At 39.3% G+C, this 19,915-nt stretch overlaps 1 protein-coding gene and 1 long non-coding RNA gene across 2 annotated transcripts; both read left to right on the top strand.

The window, feature by feature from the left end:
- Positions 1-225: 225 nt before the first annotated feature.
- LOC134750758 (uncharacterized) lies at positions 226-18,481 on the top strand. Its single transcript, XM_063685999.1, has 15 exons — positions 226-764; positions 892-1,042; positions 4,861-5,020; positions 5,968-6,228; positions 6,664-6,874; positions 10,194-10,347; positions 11,100-11,265; positions 12,139-12,306; positions 12,790-12,933; positions 13,443-13,542; positions 13,923-14,027; positions 14,751-14,873; positions 16,424-16,490; positions 16,718-18,400; positions 18,455-18,481. Exons 1-15 carry the CDS (start codon positions 373-375, stop codon positions 18,479-18,481), a joined length of 3,912 nt encoding a protein of 1,303 aa, XP_063542069.1. The 5' UTR covers positions 226-372.
- A 113-nt stretch (positions 18,482-18,594) lies between these two features.
- LOC134750661 (uncharacterized) lies at positions 18,595-19,005 on the top strand. Its single transcript, XR_010128573.1, has 2 exons — positions 18,595-18,742; positions 18,909-19,005. It is a non-coding gene; the product is annotated as an uncharacterized LOC134750661 (long non-coding RNA).
- Positions 19,006-19,915: the final 910 nt, after the last annotated feature.

The raw sequence follows: 19,915 nt of genomic DNA, 5'->3' as shown, positions 1-19,915 counted from the left end.
ATTTGGCACGGATACTGGCATTTCGCTCTCGTATTATTGCATTTAATTACAATTGGCATTACTTTAGAAGTTTAAATACACTAACTACTTGTATATACTATTACTATGGCTGTGAGATACACGAATAAGGTTAAGGAAACTTTTTTTGATGTCCGTACTTCATTATTTTCATTTTGACAACAATTGCACATAATATAAAAACTTTTTATTGTGTAAGAAGGAAATTCTACAAAATCCTTCTTCGTATACATGCGAAAAGTCACAAAAAGAAAAATAAAATATTCTGTCTTTCACGAAGCGAAATTATTAAATTTTAGAATAATGAAGTCCCGAAACAAATATAATATCAAATGAGCACAAAAACCCGCCAAAATGGCGTACCTCGCTCTGCTCTGGAAAGCGCGAACTATAGAAAAATGCAGACTGAAATATGAAAAAGAGAAAATGAATTCGATAAATTCCAAGACAGAATTACGGAGCACTAGTATATATCAAAAATGGACCGTGTACCGTAATGATTCGCAGAAGAAATTCGAACAAATTTACAGTAGCTTGTGCCCTGAGGGTTCGAGACTTGCGAATTCGTGCACTTTTCTCAAGGAAAATTCAAGTTTTATTTTAAAAATTGTGATTGGTATCGTCGGGGGAATTTTGACGTATTTTCTTTACACTGTCTTCGTTTGTCAGCTGTCTGTTTGGACTTTTTTGGGTTGGGCTATTAGCTTGGCAATAACTTTGGGTGTCGTTTTTAGTTCCACAGCCAGGTTAGTAATTTACTTACTTCATAATTATATTATAAAGTAATTATGTAGTGGCCAAAACGACAGTTAATTTTTTTTTAAGGATACTGCCGATTTAGCTTGGTTTGACTCTAGCAACGTTATTTTTCAGATGCCTGGTACTCCTGCTAATACCTGGACTCTTCTCACGTGTAGGCCGATACACCCTGGCCTGCTACGCCTTGGTTCTCATCCTCACTGGACCAGCCACCAACACTTTGAAGAACCTGGATACCCTCTCTGCTTCCTTGGCTTGTGGGCAGGTATGTCTTTAGCTAAAGATTTTTTTTGCAAAGGCTCGTGTTCCGAGGGTCCCACTCAATAACCATTTTTGCCCACCTTTCCGGGCGCATGCAGCAGATATGGCCAGCCCAGAAAATGGTCACGCACTGTGCGGTTTCCGAGGTTCCTTCCATGAACGCTTCGATTGTGGAAAGTAAGGGAGGTTTTCAAGAAAGTACAGATAGGTATGGAGGGAGGTTTTCAGGGAGTTTTTCAAGAAACTACAGTTAACATTACATTACTGGAGACAATGCCGTTTCGTTCGCTACGGCGCAAACGATTGGCATCTTGGCTAGACGCTCTGGTATTGTTAGCAATCAAAGGCCACAGTAACCGCTAGCCATCAGGCGGGCCGTACCTATGTATGTTTCCGACCTACTCAAGTGCCGTCGGAATGTTTCCAAAATTGCAAAATTTCTAGTTATGAATTTTTAGAAATTTTCTCGTATTTTTGTGTAGGAATCGTTTTTTTCCATTTCCAATGAAAGTTTCGTTTGCTTCCTGTGAAATTTCCCTAAAATTTCCGAGTACTTTTTACTAGAGTATTCCAACTAGGGAATGTAAACCGGTTTTTATTTGTATGAAATTTCGGTTAATAACCGGTTTTTCCATACAATTAAAAACCGGTTTACATTACCTAATTCCAATAACCGACGTGTAAGACCTAACCTTTTATCGATTCGTCGAACCTGTATAGGTTCTTATAGTTCTAGGCAAAATGCCCTAGATTTCAAAATGGCGGTGGTGAGTGCGTTTTTACTAATAATACAAGCTAAAAATTTTAATATTTTCCATAATTAACTTACAAACTTTTCCCCTAAACGTTCTCAATATAATAACTCACTCTTGCGAACACAGGAATATTATCTATTTCGCTTTATAACGTACCTAGAGTCAGACCAAGACAAAGTCTGCAACGGTTTTGATAGCACACGCAGTGCGTCATTTATACGTCATAATTTCATATAAATTTGACGTTTAAAATAACACTTGCACCACGTGTGCTATCAAAATCGTTGCAGACTTGTGTTGGTCTAACTCTACCTACATAAATAATAGATGCTCAAAGTAAACTCGTTATCTCGTAAATATCAACACCACTTAAAAGGTTCATGAACTAAGGTCATTGTCCAGCCTGTATCATAATAATCTAGACAAATTTCCACCTTACTCCAAGTAGATAAGGTATAGAAGTATGTATACATGTTTGTGACAACTAAATATTTTGCTAATGCTTATAGAAATTTTAGGACACGTAGGAATTAAGTGGAGGGTGGGTTGGTTCACCTCGATTTGTCTTGTTTAGAAGGATTCATTAACCTCTAGAAAATGAGGGTTTTGCGCTTTAGTAGGTATATGTCTAATTTCCCGGTCGAACAAGCAGGCCTTAGTGAATGAATGATGATATATTTTAATTGTGTTTGAACTGTATATTAATGAAATTGTATTTTAATTTTAAATGTAATTTAATGCTAATGTAATGCTAATTTTAAATGTAATTTATTAATTTTATAAGATAACATTTTGCGCATTTCCATATTAATTAGATCCTGGTTCTCTTTGACATTTGTATGCCAACCGGCAAAACATAGTGCTCAATGTATACCTACACCTAAGACCCATGTTTTACAAATAAAGCATTCTGATTCTGATTCTGATTCTAATAGATGTTTTGTCGAAACAGTGGGTACAGTTTTTTTTATCGGCCTTTGGGTTGCTGTTGCTGATCACTCGCTCATTTAGGTATCATTTTAAGGTAAATTACAGAGATAACAGACTACAGTTGTATTTTCAATTGAACTGAATTTAATTTGAATGCAAATTTTACGAAACAATGGAATATCGGGCGGTAGGAGGATAAGGACATTATAATGCAGCGTCTTACGTAAGTGAACAACTCGCGAACGCGAAGCGGCGCTGCGGGCCCACGGCGTTCGCGTTCGCAACGAGATCGTCCACGTAGGACACTTCTATAGGTATCAAAGGATTTATTCACCCCGCGCCGCATCGCTTCGCTTCGCGTTCGCGTGTTGTTCATCTACGTAGTATAGTTCGTAGATTTCAAACAGTCCCCTTTCGGCTTATCCTTTGTCTATTGTTAAATGAAACCGCACGTGCTACTTACTAGCATAAAAAAATGGTATGGCCGTTTTAACCGGTTATTCAATTACCACTCTATGGATGTTGCAATAAGGTTTAAAATGAACTTATGGGAAAACATATTCCTTAGCTGTGTGGTCTTTGCGGTTACTGAGTGCCGGCAAGTCGAACGCCACAGAACCAGTCTAAAATGTGTCATCGATATGCGTAACAAAGGCGCGTTATCGGAGAGCGCACTTACACTGGTTTTGTTAGCGTTGAACTAGCCCGCGCTCGCCACGATGCACGAACCAGGTAAGGGACAGGGACGGATTGCGATTAAAACATTTGGATGGATTCATGACAAGTATGTATTTACATATTTAAAACAAACAATAATAATTTTTTTTTACTAATCAGTTAAATAATAACATTAGGTAATAATCCGTTTTACAAATAATCAACTATTAAAATATTCCTCTCTAATGTTACAGACTAAAAACTAAAACTATATTTAACAAAATTAATACATATATACCCTTTTTAAACAATATCGGCTTTGTTACAATATATAGGTATTACAGACAAATTTTTAATAAACTAAAATAACGTTTTTTTATACAATGTAAATAATAAACAACCAGCCAAACAGTAATGAGTTATACATACATAAAATATAAATTACTAACTAAAAATATAAATAAACATGCATTGGTACAATATAAATAAAGATGTAGATATATTCAATTAATATATCTACCTATATACATACTTGTCATGAATCCATCAAAATGTTTTAATCGCAATCCGTCCCTGTCCCTTACCTGGTTCGTGCATCGTGGCGAGCGCGGGCTAGTCCAACGCTAAAAAAACCAGTGTAAGTGCGCTCTCCGATAACGCGCCTTTGTTACGCATATCGATGACACATTTTAGACTGGTTCTGTAGCGTTCGACTTGCCGGCACTCAGTAACCGCAAAGACCACACAGCTAAGGAATATGTTTTCCCATTAGTTCATTTTAAACCTTATTGCAATCTCCATAGAGTGGTAATTAAATAACCGGTTAAAACGGCCATACCATTTTTTTATGCTAGTAAGTAGCACGTGCGGTTTCATTTAACAATAGACAAAGGATAAGCCGAAAGGGGACTGTTTGAAATTTACGAACTATACGCTGCGTAACGGTTCGGGGGTTGTATATCAGTATCCAATTAACAAATAGCTATGTTAGCGATAGTTCGAATTGAAATACGTAGATAGCATTAAATTATGCAGTACGAACAGCAACAATCTTCACCTATCCATCGGTGGACCTTATTACAAGATCAGGCATAAGGTGCACCGATGGACATTTAAGAGTGTGGACGATGGTACAAGTAAATCGATATAACCAACGTTGTGGTGATGACGTTTCTCTTGAGAATACACATGTTGCTCGCTTCGGTATATCCTGATACTAGCTGAGCCCGCGGCTTTATTATTATTATTAAACCATTTATTTCAGGCAAAGCCCATAAAAGTGTTAGTATTAGCTTTACCTGCGTGAAATTCGATCTGTCATATCCTATATATTTTTCGTATGTGACATATAATTCAGTTTATAATTACCTATGTAGAATAAAAGATTGAGTTTCTGAACTCTATGCTTTTGTTTTTTACCACCACAACATTCTAATTTTGGTTAAAAATCACTGATTCACTTCGTTTTCCAATGTTCTAGGAACACATAAAATCCAGTGTCAAAGACATCAAGGAATCCAAGGAAAGCCCGTTGAATCTGGTCCAAGAAACGATGAGCGGGACTATAGAGAAGATCGAATATTTGGCTGCGAACATGAAGAAATTGATGGTGAGGATACATCGCCTGGCCATGAGTATAGGTGAGTATTATTTTTATAGAGTCAAACCAGATTGTCAGTAAATAAGAATTAAAAAACTATAGGTACTCATCCTTTTCTTTTGGGTGCTAGTACTAGTGTAAGACAAAGATAGTATGATTCTCTGTCCATCTTTGAAATATATATTAGGCTGCGTTTCGACCAGAGCTGTGCAAGGATGCGCTGCGAGTAGGGAGTGCAAACCGGTTTTTATTTGTATGAAATTTCGGTTAATAACCGGTTTCACTATACAATTAAAAACCGGTTTGCATTCCCTAGTTGCGAGGGATGTGTTTGTTAAGAAAGAATAGAGTCACTTCATTTGTTTTCCTCGCTCAGCGTGCAAATAGTCGTACTTACGACCTTTCGAAACACCATTCAGAAGCGCAAAAATTGGCCTGGGTCTTACGAGGATATTAATGTTACTAAGCAATTAAGGTCGATTATAATTAGGTGCGAATATTTTTTTTATAATTTAGTGTCCCATTGCTGGGCAAAGGCCTCCCCTCTTTTCCTCCACTCAACCCTGTTGTTTGTAGTTTCCCGCCAGTTCGGATAAAATGTGTCCAAGTCGTCGCGCCATCTCCTCTTCGGCCTGCCTGCACCCCGGCCAGCACCATCTTTGGTGTTCCGTGGTTCCCACTCGGTAACCATTTTGGCCCACCTTTCAGGGTGCATGCGGCAGACACTACATCTACAACTCGAGTTCGGGAGCGCAGTTCCGTGTTTCTGATTCTATCAGTTCTTCACCCCCCGCTTGTCTCAACTCAGAGCCGCCGCGCCGCCGCGCCCCCTTGCGCGTCCCCTTGGTTCTTGCGCCCTAGGCTTTAGCCTTATTAGCCTGTGGTAAAATCAGGCCCTGATTTTGCTTCGACTCTCCAAAGAACTCCACTCTCTTTCATATTTTGAAATTATTTTAAATTTTAACCAAATCTGTTACTGTTGCACAGCTCACGTCCTCCAATCGTCTTTATCCTGGCTAAATTCCATCGAACTGGTCTGCAAAGAAAAACTAGGAACACCATACGAGCACTGCACCAAGATCCTTTCCCAAGGAGCGGAAGATTGCTATAAAGAATTCCCGGAACTGACAAACCAGTGGGATTGGAAGCTGATAGTGAAGGCTGTGTGTTTTAATATGAAGCTAGAAGAGCCACTTTGCGTGGTTGGTGATTTTGCGAAGGGAAGCATTGTTGCTACTGTAAAGAAAAGTAAGTCCTTGGTGTTTATGGCTTTAAATTATAAGCAAGGAGCGGAATTCTCATAGCAGAAATAAAATATCCCACCAAAAACATTTTCATGTAAAATGTTGCCAAGACGAAACCATAAGGCTCGCACTGTCAAAAAGTTATCAGATCTCTTGTAAAGCCAAGCTTCTAACTCTACAAACCCTAACATCACAAACTCTACACCTTACTCAAATTATGTGGCTTGGCCGTTTCGCTACCGTCACATGGACGTAAGGTGAAAAATGGATTCACTTGTAGTAAAATAAATATTTAAGTGTGGCCCCCATACAGCAAACGTGATTATTTTTTGCGTAATGGTACTTAACCGTTCGTGCGCGAGCCCGACTCGCACTCGGCCGGTTTTTTAGGTTTGTAAGACTTGACCGAGTAAGCTATTAAGTTTACCTATTGTTCCAGAACTAAACACATACTCAACCCGCCTGCAATCCCTGCTCTCCGTCGACATTCACATCCGCCGCTCTCACTCACGCTGCAACGGCAGCCAGCCCGTCAGCCAAGCGGCCGCCGGCGTCATCACCGACCTGCGCAACCGCGCTGACATGCTGCTCGCCTGGCTGTCTTGGACTTGCGCGCTTACTGGCTTGTTCCTGATGCTCATTATACTTAGGTACTGTCCGCGCATTCCGTGCATTCGGAGGTCGAGGAAGTGGGAGTGGTATTATTTGTGTAAAAATACTTTCAAGAGAGGAAAATGGGATCAGGGGCGTATTTACCCTAGGGCCAAGGGGGCCATGGCCCGGGGCGGCATCGGCAGGCTGCGGGGGGCGGCGCAGGCCGCCGCTGCCTTTCAGTTGCTTTCAGTTTTGGGTGCCTCAGTGGCGATGGCGCCCCAATTTTTTTTTTGTAGTGTTACTGATACTAGACATAATTTAATTTAAAGTAAGTAACTACTTATTTGTTGTCTACTTCCAGTAGACATTACAATTTTTACAGTGCGTTTGCGCCCCTTTGCCTTCTACCATCTTTACCCACGTAGGATTGTCTTCGAGTTCTCATGGTGTCGCCCTGTGACGTCGCTCTTCACATCGCCTTAAGGCCGCGGGCTCCAGATGCTTTTTAGCGCTGCATGCTTGACGGCATAAATGCCGTGAGCGACGTCTAGGCGCCGGCCATTGCGTCAGCAGCCGCTTATCGTGTACGACGTCCGTACCTCTGTGGCGCACAGCGTCCAGACCAAGTGCAGACGCTGTTGCCGACGTCAACCGGAAACCATTCACTACCTATATATACCTAGGTATATATATTAATCATATATATATATGATCATGTTTCCTATTACCGTTCGCAGCTCAAGTGGCTTCCCATACGTTTGCGACGCAATTCTCACATTCTAGCCCTCCTGTATGGTATACTCTTCAACCCCACGACCCCCCTATACCTAAAAGAGCACTTCAAATACGTTTCTTCTTTAAGATGCTCCAAGAATTATCTGCTTGCCCAAATTACTACTTCTTCTAAATTCTATAAGGATTCTTTCACCTTCCAAGCGATTCGGTTGTGGAATGCTCTGCCGTCTGATCTAAGACATGCTAAATCGCTTCCTATTTATAAGGCTCAACTTAAAATGCACTATCTGTCACTTCCTTAAGCTTGTTAACCATTCGATTACTATCTCTGCTATATTATCTATATATATGTATGTATATGTATAGATATTTATATATGTATTTATTTTTAATATTTATTAGTATGATCTTTAATATTTATGTATGTATATTGTTATATATTTATCTGTGCTGATTTTATTTAAAAAATTCTCCTACTCTTGTTATCCGTTTATTTTTCTACCCATTGATTTCTTCCATACGGTAAATTCTACTACCTGAAGGTTGTCTGTAAGAGATCGCTTTTTAGCGATAAGACCGCCTGTTGTTGCTTAGTTCGCTATGTTAATTATAATGTATCTAAATTTGTTTTAACTATGCACAATAAAGAATATATCTATCTATCTATATATATTGATAAGCTTAAAAAGCTTAAGTTATCACAGTGAACTCACAATGGTCTTAATAGATGCTTTTAGCACTTATATAAGGGTACGTATGTCGACGCGGAATCGGCTAAATCCGATAGGAAATAGCTTTATGTCTGCGCAATAAGAGCGAAAAAGTCTTCATTTGGCTCGGCTCGCATCGGCCAGCGCCTGCTTTTTCGCTCCTATTGCGCGGACATAAGGCTTTTTCCTATCGGCTTTTGCTCAATGCGCGTCGATATATCTGGGGAGACCCAAAGTCCTTTATGCCAATTTACGCATTTTGAAAATTTTCCTAAAACTGGATCGACAAAAAAATCTATTTTATCATAGAATCTGGTCACAAAATGTCACGAGAATCGGTTAAGATTTCGACCTGTAGAGGAAAACTGTTGGAATGTATAGGTATGTACACCCTTTTTCTAAAATACAATTGTTTAGTCTGTAAATCTATGAACTCTGATACATTATCTGTCACTGTCAAACTATGCCGTTCTTTTCGATTCCCTCTCCGTCTCTTGCCGTCCACCGGTTAACACGTGTATGTAGCTTAAATATAATATAATAAAAATGTGTGCTCCATGTCTATCTCATCTGTCTTTCTCTCAATCAACCACTCCGCCGCGCTCTGCCTCTTTCCAATTTCCAATAAAAACACCTGGACATATAGTCATAATAAGAATGGCGGACTAACAGGTCAGGTTGCGAGCCCTGAAAAGCTTAAAAGTCGCGCCTTCCAGAAGAACCGAAGCATTCCAGCATTTCCAGCAAGTCGCGCCTCCGCTTTAATTTGAGCGAACGCCAAAGGTCGAGTAGCAGGAGAGCCGAGATCACATTGGTTCCAAGCTCCAAGCCAATTCCAAACTCTCCCCTCCTCCAGCTCGGTCTTCGGCCTTGCGTAGCTCGGCCTTTGGTGTCTCGTGTCACTTTAACTTGGTCGTTGTTCCAATCCCAACATTGATTTTTTCCCACATTGACCTTTGGCTTTGCACGGAAGAGCGCCGCAATTAGACGATCCGGGACTTTGGCACTATGCAAGTATGCAGAGCTCGTCTACTTGGACAATCGGACATAGGTTTTTGTCCCCAGCTCAGCTCCACTGAAGCTCGCCCTTTAAGTCTCTTGGGCCCGCAGAAAACTTTAATCATATTCGTAGCCTTCAGTCTCCCTTATACATGACCAGTGCTTTAAGCTCTGTTCTTCTGCAGTTCGGCCTTCAGCCTCACAGGGCAGCACACCGCAATCGGACGCTCCAGGCCTCCACCCTTATGCAGAGCTCGGCCGTCGGCCTCGCTCACAATTGGCTATAGGTTCGATTCCAAGCTCTGCAGAATGGCACTAAGAGAAAAGAAAATTATGCTTTTGTGTTAACTTAATGGGTGCTTCATGGGTCATGGGGGGCGGCAGGGACCCAATGGCCCGGGGCGCCAAATTTTTAAATACGCCTCTTAATGGGATGTGTGTATGGAAAACCGGTTTCAAGGCGATCGTCCCCTTTCGTCTTAACTCACGGATCTTACGTCCAATTCTCTTCAATAGTTTATTTTTAGCGCTCAAAGGACTATGTTGTTCACTTGGCAGTCTTAAATTGGTCTTTTATTAGAACGTTAACGTCATTAAAGTGCATTGCTGCTTCGTAAATTGACATCACGTGATACGTTATTACCTTATTACAGCTGTCAGAGTGAAAGGACTGCAGACAGTAACCTATTCGGGGTCATAACAAAATATTAACTGAAACGGTACTTAATCATGTGTACCTACTTACAGCTTGCTACCTACATAAAATTGTAGAAATTTAATAAAACGGAACTAAAGGCAACATAGTGGCAATCATTTGACCTGTCACGCATTTTTAACAAAGTTTAATAATTATGCGCGTGCGATAGAGATAGGAAATTGGGAACAGGCCAGATCCTTACTTTCAACACGTAACATTTTATATTTCTTTCAGAGCGAAGTACTACCTGCACATGTTCAGGACTCGATCTCGATTTGACAACCGCTACGTCACAAAAGAGCTTCGAGAGCTGGACCTGAAGAGGCAGCGGCAAGGCAGGGAGACAGTCCTGCCTCTGAATACTAGGGAGAGGGCTAAATACGTTGCGGTAATTAAAATAAAGTCCTGAATATTATGGGAGAATTTGGGGCGTTTTCTATCAACGTCATTTTGGTTAAAGGTCTCCAGGGACAGGGAGGGATTGTTGGACAACGGCAAATATAGCTTTTCAAAACTTTTATTTACCATTCACAACTTTTTTTCAACACACTTGTTCGTAACATGCAAGTTATTGAACCGCTTTTAATACTAGAATATTAAACGCGCGATAGTAAAAACGGGACCCTATTACTAAGACTTCGCTGTCTGTCTGTCTGTCTGTCCGTCTGTCACCAGGATGTACCGTGATAGCTAGACAGTTGAAATTTTCACAGATGATGTATTTCTGTTGCCGCTATAACAACAAATACTAAAAACAGAATAATATAAATATTTAAGTGGGGCTCCCATACAACAAACGTGATTTTTTTGCTGTTTTTTTCCGTAGCGGTACGGAACCCTTACTGCGCGAGTCCGACTCGCACTTGGCCGGTTTTGCTTGACATCATTCATGTAAGATTACATAGGAAAATGTTTGTTTGTACACCTGTAAAGGTAGAATCTTGGTGAGTTCACGTAAAATTGTTATAATAGTAATTACTGTGCAATGTACCCATTTCTCACAGACAATAAAGATTATGATTATAAAATTCGACAGCAAAATAAGAATTGAACTAAGAGCATAGTGTAAGTACGTAGTCTATTCTGTCGCTGGTCCATAGTAGGAAATTCCGTAGTCTCTGAATCAGTTTCGTTTTTCAGACCTCCTCGTTCCGGCTGCTCCCTTCAGAGAGGATGTACCTGACCAGGTCCATAGTGTTCATGGTGATCACGACCCTCAAGCTGATGATTCACATGGTGGCCGACTACAGCCTTTATTGGGTGTTGATGAACGTACGGTTCCATGGCAGTGAGCAGACCTTTCAACGTGAGATTTTTACTTGTCATCGTCATTCGCTTGCCCTTGTCCCATTCACTTGGGGTCTTTTCCTTCCATTCTTCTCTGTCGGTCCCGTCATTTCATCATTCACTTGTGTTCGATTCATAATTCATATCATCTCTCACGGAGACCATTCACCTTTCCCTCGGGTTTCCTTTCCTGTTACTTCCTTCCATCATCTTCCTCACGGGGGCCTGGGGTCCGCTTGGCAACTAATCCCAAGAATTGGCGTAGGCACTAGTTTTTACGAAAGCGACTGCCATCTGACCTTCCAACCCAGAGGGGAAACTAGGCCTTGTTGGGATTAGTCCGGTTTCCTCACGACGTTTTCCTTCACCGAAAAGCGACTGGTAAATAATAAATGATATTTCGTACATAAGTTCCGAAAAACTCATTGGTACGAGCCCGGGTTTGAACCAGCGACCTCCGTTACTTCTACTTCCTTCCATATTAATTCGTAATTCCCTTCTCGTCGTATACTGAAATAAACTGTACTAGGCTATTAGACGAAAGCGTTGGACTTAGGTACGCATAAATAACTGGACGCCTGCCTAATTATTGATTCTTTTCTCTTCATAGGCCATATTTTTAATTGTGCACTTTTTTTATTAATCGATCGTTCCTTCCATTCTGTTACCGGTTACCGGTATATAAAGTCCATGAAAAATAGTTACAAAATGTAAAGAAAAATATGGGGGCACTTTTATTATCCTATTAAGACCGAAAGAGCTCGTGATTCTGAGTAGAAAGAATATAAAAATTCCCAAGTATGAAAAAAGGGAACGGGAAGTGTACAACTTTAAAATGGCTCTTATACAGCCTGCTTCAACGAAACTGCAGCTTACTTTTACTTTATTTCAGCTACCAACCGCACAGAGAGAATTCTAGTGTCGGGCTCGGGTCCTCTGGCGGCGACGGTCCGCTTGCTGCTGGAGGCGCTCAGTGTGCCCCTTATACTGCCCGCGACATCCACGGCGGCCTGCCTGCCCGACCCGCACCCGCCTGACTTGCGGCGATATGCGCACATTGGTATATCTAACTGTTGACTTACCTACCTTCAAGATGATGAGACATAACCCGTGGTATTTAGGAAGAAAGGGACGAAGCTTACAAATGTGCAAGTTGCGGTTACTGAGTATCCAAAAAGTTGGCAAAGTTTTCGGTATTTAAGACAATTTCACAGGCGACAAAGTGAAACTTTTATTTTGAAAATTATACCCATACAAAAATATACTTACCCTTACATAATACAAAAGTTTTCGAAATTTTTCCATGTGGTTTCTCAATTTCGGTAACTTAACTATGACACATTAGAAAGGAGCCTTGAAAATAAGTCTTCTCTGCCTACAGTAACCCTCATTCTGCTGCTGTGGCTACAAGCGCTGTTCGAGCCATATGGCTTGAGACTGCGACACGTGATCTCAGATCACTACGAGCCAGAACGAGCTAAGGCTCGACTGGCCTGGCTTTACTACGTATCAAATCATCAAAATAAGTCTTCTCTACCTACAGGAACCCTCATTCTGCTGCTGTGGCTACTAGCGCTGTTTGAGCCTTATGGCTTGAGACTTCGACACGTGATCTCAGGCCACTACGAGCCAGAACGAGCTAAGGCTCGAGCAGTCTGGCTTTACTATCACATTATTAGGACGAGAAGTGAGTTGTTTTTAATATTAGTAGATTGTTAAGTTAACCAATTAAGGTTCATTCCAAGGCATGAAAGGCACCCATTCCTGACGAGAGAAGTTCGTCATGTCAGAATGGATGCCATCCATCTTTACATTTCGTATGTCATTTCAGTAAGTCAGTAGGCGTTTTATTTGTTGCGCAACATTCAATCAATTTTGATGATGATAAATTACATGCAACCAAATGATTCATGAATACGGAGAAAATATAATAGTGTAATAACCTACAATAATCTGTCAATAATGAACTTTTTGTTACTAAGAAAAGTCATACTTACATTTTAATGACAAATTATCGTAGGTTCCTCTTTATTCCTTCCACCCTTTTCGCTAAATTACAACCAAATTATGTTAAAATCAACGATCCACTTAATTGTCTCATAATCGAGTGATTCAAAATTAAATACACTAATTTAAAAAAAAACGGTTAATATTATTGTAGATCAAGTTTTTTTAAGAAATATGTGATTTTTGCAGGCTGCTTCCTGAAATACGCTAGAAGGAAACTTCACAGACAATTCAAATACATGTCGGAGCAGAAATACACATTTCAAAATATGCTAAATAATTGTATACCGTTAGTATTTCTAATCATTTGCCTACTCAGTTTTTTAGTGTATCTAACTTACCTTAACTAACCTCGATTATCTTTAAGTGCTGTGATACGAAAGCTCGTCATGGCGAAGCATTTTTTGACAGGATTGCCTGCATTTCATGGTATGTAGCATAAGCTGCAGAGTATAAAGTAGGTATTGGGTATTCCCTCCTGCCCCCAGCATACAAACTTCTATGCAGGGGGTACCTTTTTTCTGCAGCTGCGAACGTGATTCGCATATGGCGCGCCGTCATTTCATTCTGATCTGGGCTCACTATTTGATGCCAAGCCAGCTAAAATCCTAAACTTTCGTTTTAAACATAAAAAAGATTTGATAACTTTCTACTGATATCTTATGCCAGATGCCAGTGGCTACGGACTTTGCTAGGAGTGGGACCAGCCGAGCTGCATTGCTTGCTGTGCTGTACGAAACACCGTCAAGAAGATCTCGATCGACATCTGAAAAGGTACGATGCCCATTAGTATAATCGCTATTGTTACAGCCTTTTATCCACTGCTGTCTCTCTTTGGATACACCGTGTACCACTTGTCCCGATTCTGAGAGTGTCTTATCCAGACTGCTTGCTAAGATTTTATGCTATTATGTAGTCGCGCGTGACAACGCAAGTCATGCTTAGCAGTCAGTAGAAGTGACTCGCAATTTACCGAGTGTCGTCCAAGAAACGCATTTTTCATCGGAAAGCGGCCACCAAACGGTTAAAATGTTGTGTTTCTAAAACTAACTAAGTACCTAATATCAAAACCAATAGGTTGATTCTTCACTACATAGTATAAAACAAAGTCGCTTCCTGCTGTCTGTATGTCCCTATGTATGCTTAGATCTTTAAAACTACGCAACGGATTTTGATGCGGTTTTTTTAATAGATAGAGTGATTCCAGAGGAAGGTTTATAATAATATGTATAATTTGTAAAGGTTTTGTGTAAATTAGTTGAACTACCCGTGCGAAACCGGGGCGGGTCGCTAGACTATACAAAGAGTTGCAAATAATAATTATTGATGTTACAAACAAAAGATCTGTTAATCTGTTTGTCATTCTCTCATTCTCGTCAGCTACTTTTGCAGTTAAATTCGAGACATGATTTCTTCATAGACTGTAATACTATCAATAACTCTTTGCAATCTATAGATAGACAAAGGAACCATAGCCTCCATTATTGAGTCTTTCAGATGTGAAACTCCGTCGTGCCCCGGAGTGTACTGCGCCCGGTGTTTCGTGGACATCGGAGAGCTCTGCACGATATGCTACTCGCCCGAAGACTACGGCGACTTCAGCGATGTCAGCCTGGAAAAGTAAGACCAGGATAGCCAAGGACGCCAATAGAAACTTAACCCTTTATAAGGCATAAGTGTGCCTGAAATTATGAAAAATTGAACCCTATCACTTTGAATCAAAGTTCAAAATCATGTGGGAAATATATTCCCTCTGCCTTATAAAGGCTTAAATAATGTATGGAAATTGTCAAGTGACTTTTCGTCGCATCTGCCATCGTCATCCTTATAGATTTTTAGTTTTCGTTTGGCGTTTGTCAATGTACGATTATCATCTTCGATAGGCCCCTAGACCCCAGTTTCACAACGGGGACATTATAGGCCACAGTTTCACAACGGGAACATTATAGACCCAGTTTCTCAAAGGGGACAATTTGTAAAGTGACTGACAATTTGCCCCACATTGCTGTAATATTGACGCTAGGTACCGTTGTTACTTTACCACCCTGAAATCGACAGGAAAATGTCAAGGTGTTAAGGTGCAGTAGGCTCAGAGAACGGAGTTTTTGAAAGTCGTAGCGCTTTTTTAGATCAAAGCCAAAAATTCAATTAGCAATCTTGAGGCCTTTCTTTAGGGATTTCAGCGATTGGGATCTTGAGGTTTTGACTCGATAGATAAAATTACGAACATAGGTCAAAAAAGCACTTTAAAAAATTATAATAAATTTTGCACAAAAACTAAAAAATATGAAAATTGTTTCTAAAAATGAGCAATGTTATGCTTGAGGGAATTCAGCGATCACTTTTTTTAAACTTACTAATGTGGCGCAACGACCCGAAGTGGATCTTGGCCTCCGACACCAAAGACCGCCATGCTACTCTGTCCAGTCGACGGCGCCGAGTTCGCTGAGGTTTTTCTGCACTTACTCTCTCCAGCGGTACCTAGGGCGTCCAGACGGTCTTCGGCCACTTGGTACTCCAGAGTACGCCCTCCAGACTGCACGATCTTTCCTCATCCGGACTACGTGTCCGAGCCATTGGAGTCTGGGGGCTTTCGTTTTGTTTCTTTAAAATACAAAAAAATAAAATTCAAAAACATGCTATCTACGGTCCCGATCACGCACATCCATTTCGCTTACGCTCAGTGAGAGTGAGAGAAGTAGATAGATACAGAAGTACAGAAACCTACTGGGCATTAATTGTCAGCGTGGAGAAATGGGTCCCAGACATGAAAACTCTAAAATGATTAAACTAATAGGTACTACAGGTTGTGCGAGTTATCCTATCTAAAGCGAGGTTTAGACTAGCAAGAACTTGCATGCAATTTACGTTACATTGCTGACTACTAAGGTAAACTGCATTTAAAATGTTTATCAGATACCGCAATGTAATGAAAATTGCATGCAAGTTCTTGCTAGTCTAAACCTCGCTTAAGAATCATCGCTAGCGTATCACAAGTCATTAATGAAACATCGCAAATCAATTAGTCGATTATTTTTTGGAGATAAAATATTTGGAATATCCATCGGTACGCAAACTATGCAATAGCAAGCTTATGAAGAACATTAGCTAAAAATAGATGACAACAAGCCTCACTTTGATAACTTAATTGATTTATTGACTTCCTCTAGATTTGCCTCTGATGACGACGGTTCTGATTATGACGGTGATGATAATATGCCTCTCATGGGAACGCAAGTAAGTACCACCAAAGATTAATAACTCACACAGTACAGTCGCCATTCTATTATATGTCGGAGCGGACAGGGTACTAAATACTTTAATTTCATGATAATAAATAGGCTTTGTTCAGATATTTGTGTAAACCTTGGCCGCTTTAATATATCTGATGGCGACTGGATCACTATGCTACGTATTTTGTAATTCTATTTTTTCATCTAATCTGCTGTTATTCCATTGACAAGGATTATGAAATAAATGAGGATGAAAAAGGCACATGGAGTAATCGTAATAAGAAAAACAATAGCAGCGTGTTTTTGTATTCAAGATGTAGAAGTAGTAATCAAGAATCAACACCGCTCTTAGATTGTGATTTTTTGAACAAAGATTACGCTCAACGAGGAATGATTAAAAAGAAATGTAATAATGCTTTTAGTCTACATAAAGTAGATGGAGATTTTCCAATCAAGAGCGAAGCCATATTTAAACCTAATCAGATTGATATGATACATGAAATAATGGCAGATAAAATTCCTCAAAATAATGAAGATAAGGCAAACTTATCGCCTTTATACAAAAGTAGAAAAGCGCCAATGGTTTTTGGTGATACAGATGTTACAGTAAACGGCATATCGTTTCCCAAACGAAAATTTGGTGCTATTATAAAAATGATGATGCTCCTAACTACAAAAGATGAGAATTGTAATAAATACAAACGTAACGTTACTACCAAACACAAACCATTCGAATATCTTGTCATGGAAATGTTCCAGCCTTCTGACCTATTTCACAGAATATCTGTAGAGAGACGTAATAAATGCAGTTGCGATCAGTATCATGGTAAAACTAAAGACAGGAATGAAACCTCGGGAAACGTAATTCGATTTTTGTTTGACAATCCAGGCTTCGCAAGGAAATCGAATAGTACCGAAGCCATACGAAATACTGATTTACAGACAGACTTTAACTTTGGAAAATCAGAACCTATTTTGAAATATATACGAAGTGCCCAAGAAAGAAAAGAACATACATTGATGAAACTGACTAAAAATTTGTGGTCTGCAAGGCGTAATGTAAAACGTTTCTTGGACATCAAGAAATCAATAACTAACAGTGTTATAGAAAGATCAAAGTATTTTAGAATTAATTGTGATAAAAGGTTCATTTGTAAGAAACGAAAACGCAGAAATCAACGTGATATAGGTTTAGGGCTTATGTCAATAGTCAGTAAAGTTTTCAATAATAATAAATCGGTTGATAATGTGAATGACATTGTAAACGACAATTACGGCGGTTTCGTGCAAGGAAATAACGCATCAGTCAACATTAAGACGTCGCTTAAAGAAAGGAAACAAGCATCAGGAGATGCGATGGGTTTTGAAAGTCGTCCAAAATCCGCGAAGCAAGTGAATGAATGTAAAAATTACTCGCACAATGTAAGCAATTCTAGAAAAGAGAAAACTTTTGATATACAGGCTGCTGCAGATACAAGCGACGTTGAATGTCCTTCCAAAGAATCAAATGACATCAATGATATAGAAATTCAAAACAATGGTGACCTTAAAACTAGTACAGCTCAAACAAGACGCCAAAATACCAAAAAACTTGGATTTTGGGGAAGTCTTCGTGTGAGAAGAAGAAGGACTCGCTCACCACATTTATTTTCTATCAATTTGAAAAACGAACCATCCTTTTATAACTTTTTTGCGAATTATAAAAGGAGGAAAAAGCGTGGATTTAAAAAAGAAGAGAACGCTATAAAAGGAAGCAATGTTAACGATAATCCTAGGAGCTACAGAGAATCTCGCAGTCTTGAAGAAAGGGAATCGTATAAAAGGATGGCCAAATATAATGGTATTATGAATATGGCAAATACTGATATTTTGTTGGGTCCTGTGGACTCCAAAATGTCTGAATATCCGAAAAAAGTAAGTATACTTACATATTTATGTATTAGATATTATAATTCATGGAACTTGCAGGCATTGGGCATGCCTTTTATAAGATAGCTAAGTTTTTCCTAAGATTATGTTGCACGCCCCGCTACTCCAATCTATGTAGTAAACAAAAAAATTTATATTGAAAAATGTTTGTTTTACTATCTTATTTCATTTAGGAAGACCAAAAGGACCCACACCGTGAAGTAAAATTTACAGATAATGAAGTACAGATTCAGAGGGCTGAAATAAAAGCAAAACCAGCGGAGATAATGCACCAAGGTAAAAGAAGACACTATGATATTCGGTCAGCCAGAGAGGTTATCATTTTATGTACGTGTTTGCTCAGTATTTATATTTTAATTAATAGAGTTTAGACGTTTAACAATTGCAAAAAAACATCATAAAGGAATAGTTTCTATTCAAAAGTTTTTAAAACACTTCGTCGTTCTACAAATATGTGGATATCCTGATATTTTTACATTTAAAATTATCTTAGTTACAGAAGACGATAAAAACATCAACGGTGGCACCGCAGGTAAACCGTTCAACCTTAGTAAAAGGCTAAAGACTATTTCGCAAATAGCTTGCAACATGACGAGAAAAAGCCGATCTGTTGCGTTTTCTGACGGAGTAGTGTTGAAAATTTCAGACACAGATTGCGAAGGACAAAAACATTTCATTCAAGTTGAATCGAACGATCAACTAGAAAATGAGCCACCATGTAAACACCCAAAATTTTACCAATGTGACTCAGACGAGGAGACAGATAGTGAAGAAGACGAACAAACCATGCAAGCCGTAGCTATTGAAAATATAGAAAGTACACAATGTCTAGAAACGAGATATTCTACTAGTGACATAAAAATTAAACCCGTAGAACCTTGTGTCCATGAATGGAAAGTAGAGCCAATGAAACTAGAGGGTTGTCAAACTTTTGGAAGTGATCATGAAGACGAACGTTTAGCAGACTCTTCCCATACTATGGTAAATAGATGCCTCCAGGTTAAAACGAAAAAAATGAATGAAAAATATAAAAATAAAGAATCGGTTGCTACTGGTATCAGTAATTCGGAGAATTCGTGAGTATGAACTGTTTCCTTAATGGGAGTTTTCAGAAAATAGTGTATCCAATTAGTGTGAGTTGTTTAGAAAAGTTAAACACTGTCAGTTTTGAGACGATAATTAAGCATTAAATTTCAAGGTGTTCATTTCATAAACTATAAGCGATATTACAACGTAAGTAAAAAGAGACAAAAAAGTTATTCCCATAAACCCAGTTAGTTATTCCGAGTCATAGTTGTTTTCTATGTATTTAAGTATTTGTATATTACACATATTAAATATATCGTTGTCTGAGTACCCACAACACAAGCCTTCTTGAGCTTACCGTGGGGCTTAGTCAATTTGTGTAAAAAAAATTCCTATAATATTTATTATTTATTTATTTATTTATAATGATTTCATGCTTAATTGTCGTCACAAAACTGACAGCGATTAACTTTT

The sequence above is a fragment of the Cydia strobilella genome, chromosome 20 (genome assembly GCF_947568885.1).
Source record: "Cydia strobilella chromosome 20, ilCydStro3.1, whole genome shotgun sequence".
Lineage (NCBI taxonomy): Eukaryota > Metazoa > Arthropoda > Insecta > Lepidoptera > Tortricidae > Cydia > Cydia strobilella.
Note: the sequence above shows the minus strand (reverse complement) of the source record. Positions and strands in the feature narration are given on the sequence as shown.

What these genes read in the sequence shown, in the direction of transcription:
- LOC134750758 (XM_063685999.1), top strand. Translation starts at nt 373, where the DNA reads ATGGCGTACCTCGCTCTGCTCTGGAAAGCGCGAACTATAGAAAAATGC. An exon ending in GTTTTTAGTTCCACAGCCAG is followed by an intron (nt 765 to 891) that starts GTTAGTAATTTA and finishes GTTATTTTTCAG; the next exon opens with ATGCCTGGTACTCCTGCTAA. An exon ending in TCGCCTGGCCATGAGTATAG is followed by an intron (nt 5,021 to 5,967) that starts GTGAGTATTATT and finishes ACTGTTGCACAG; the next exon opens with CTCACGTCCTCCAATCGTCT.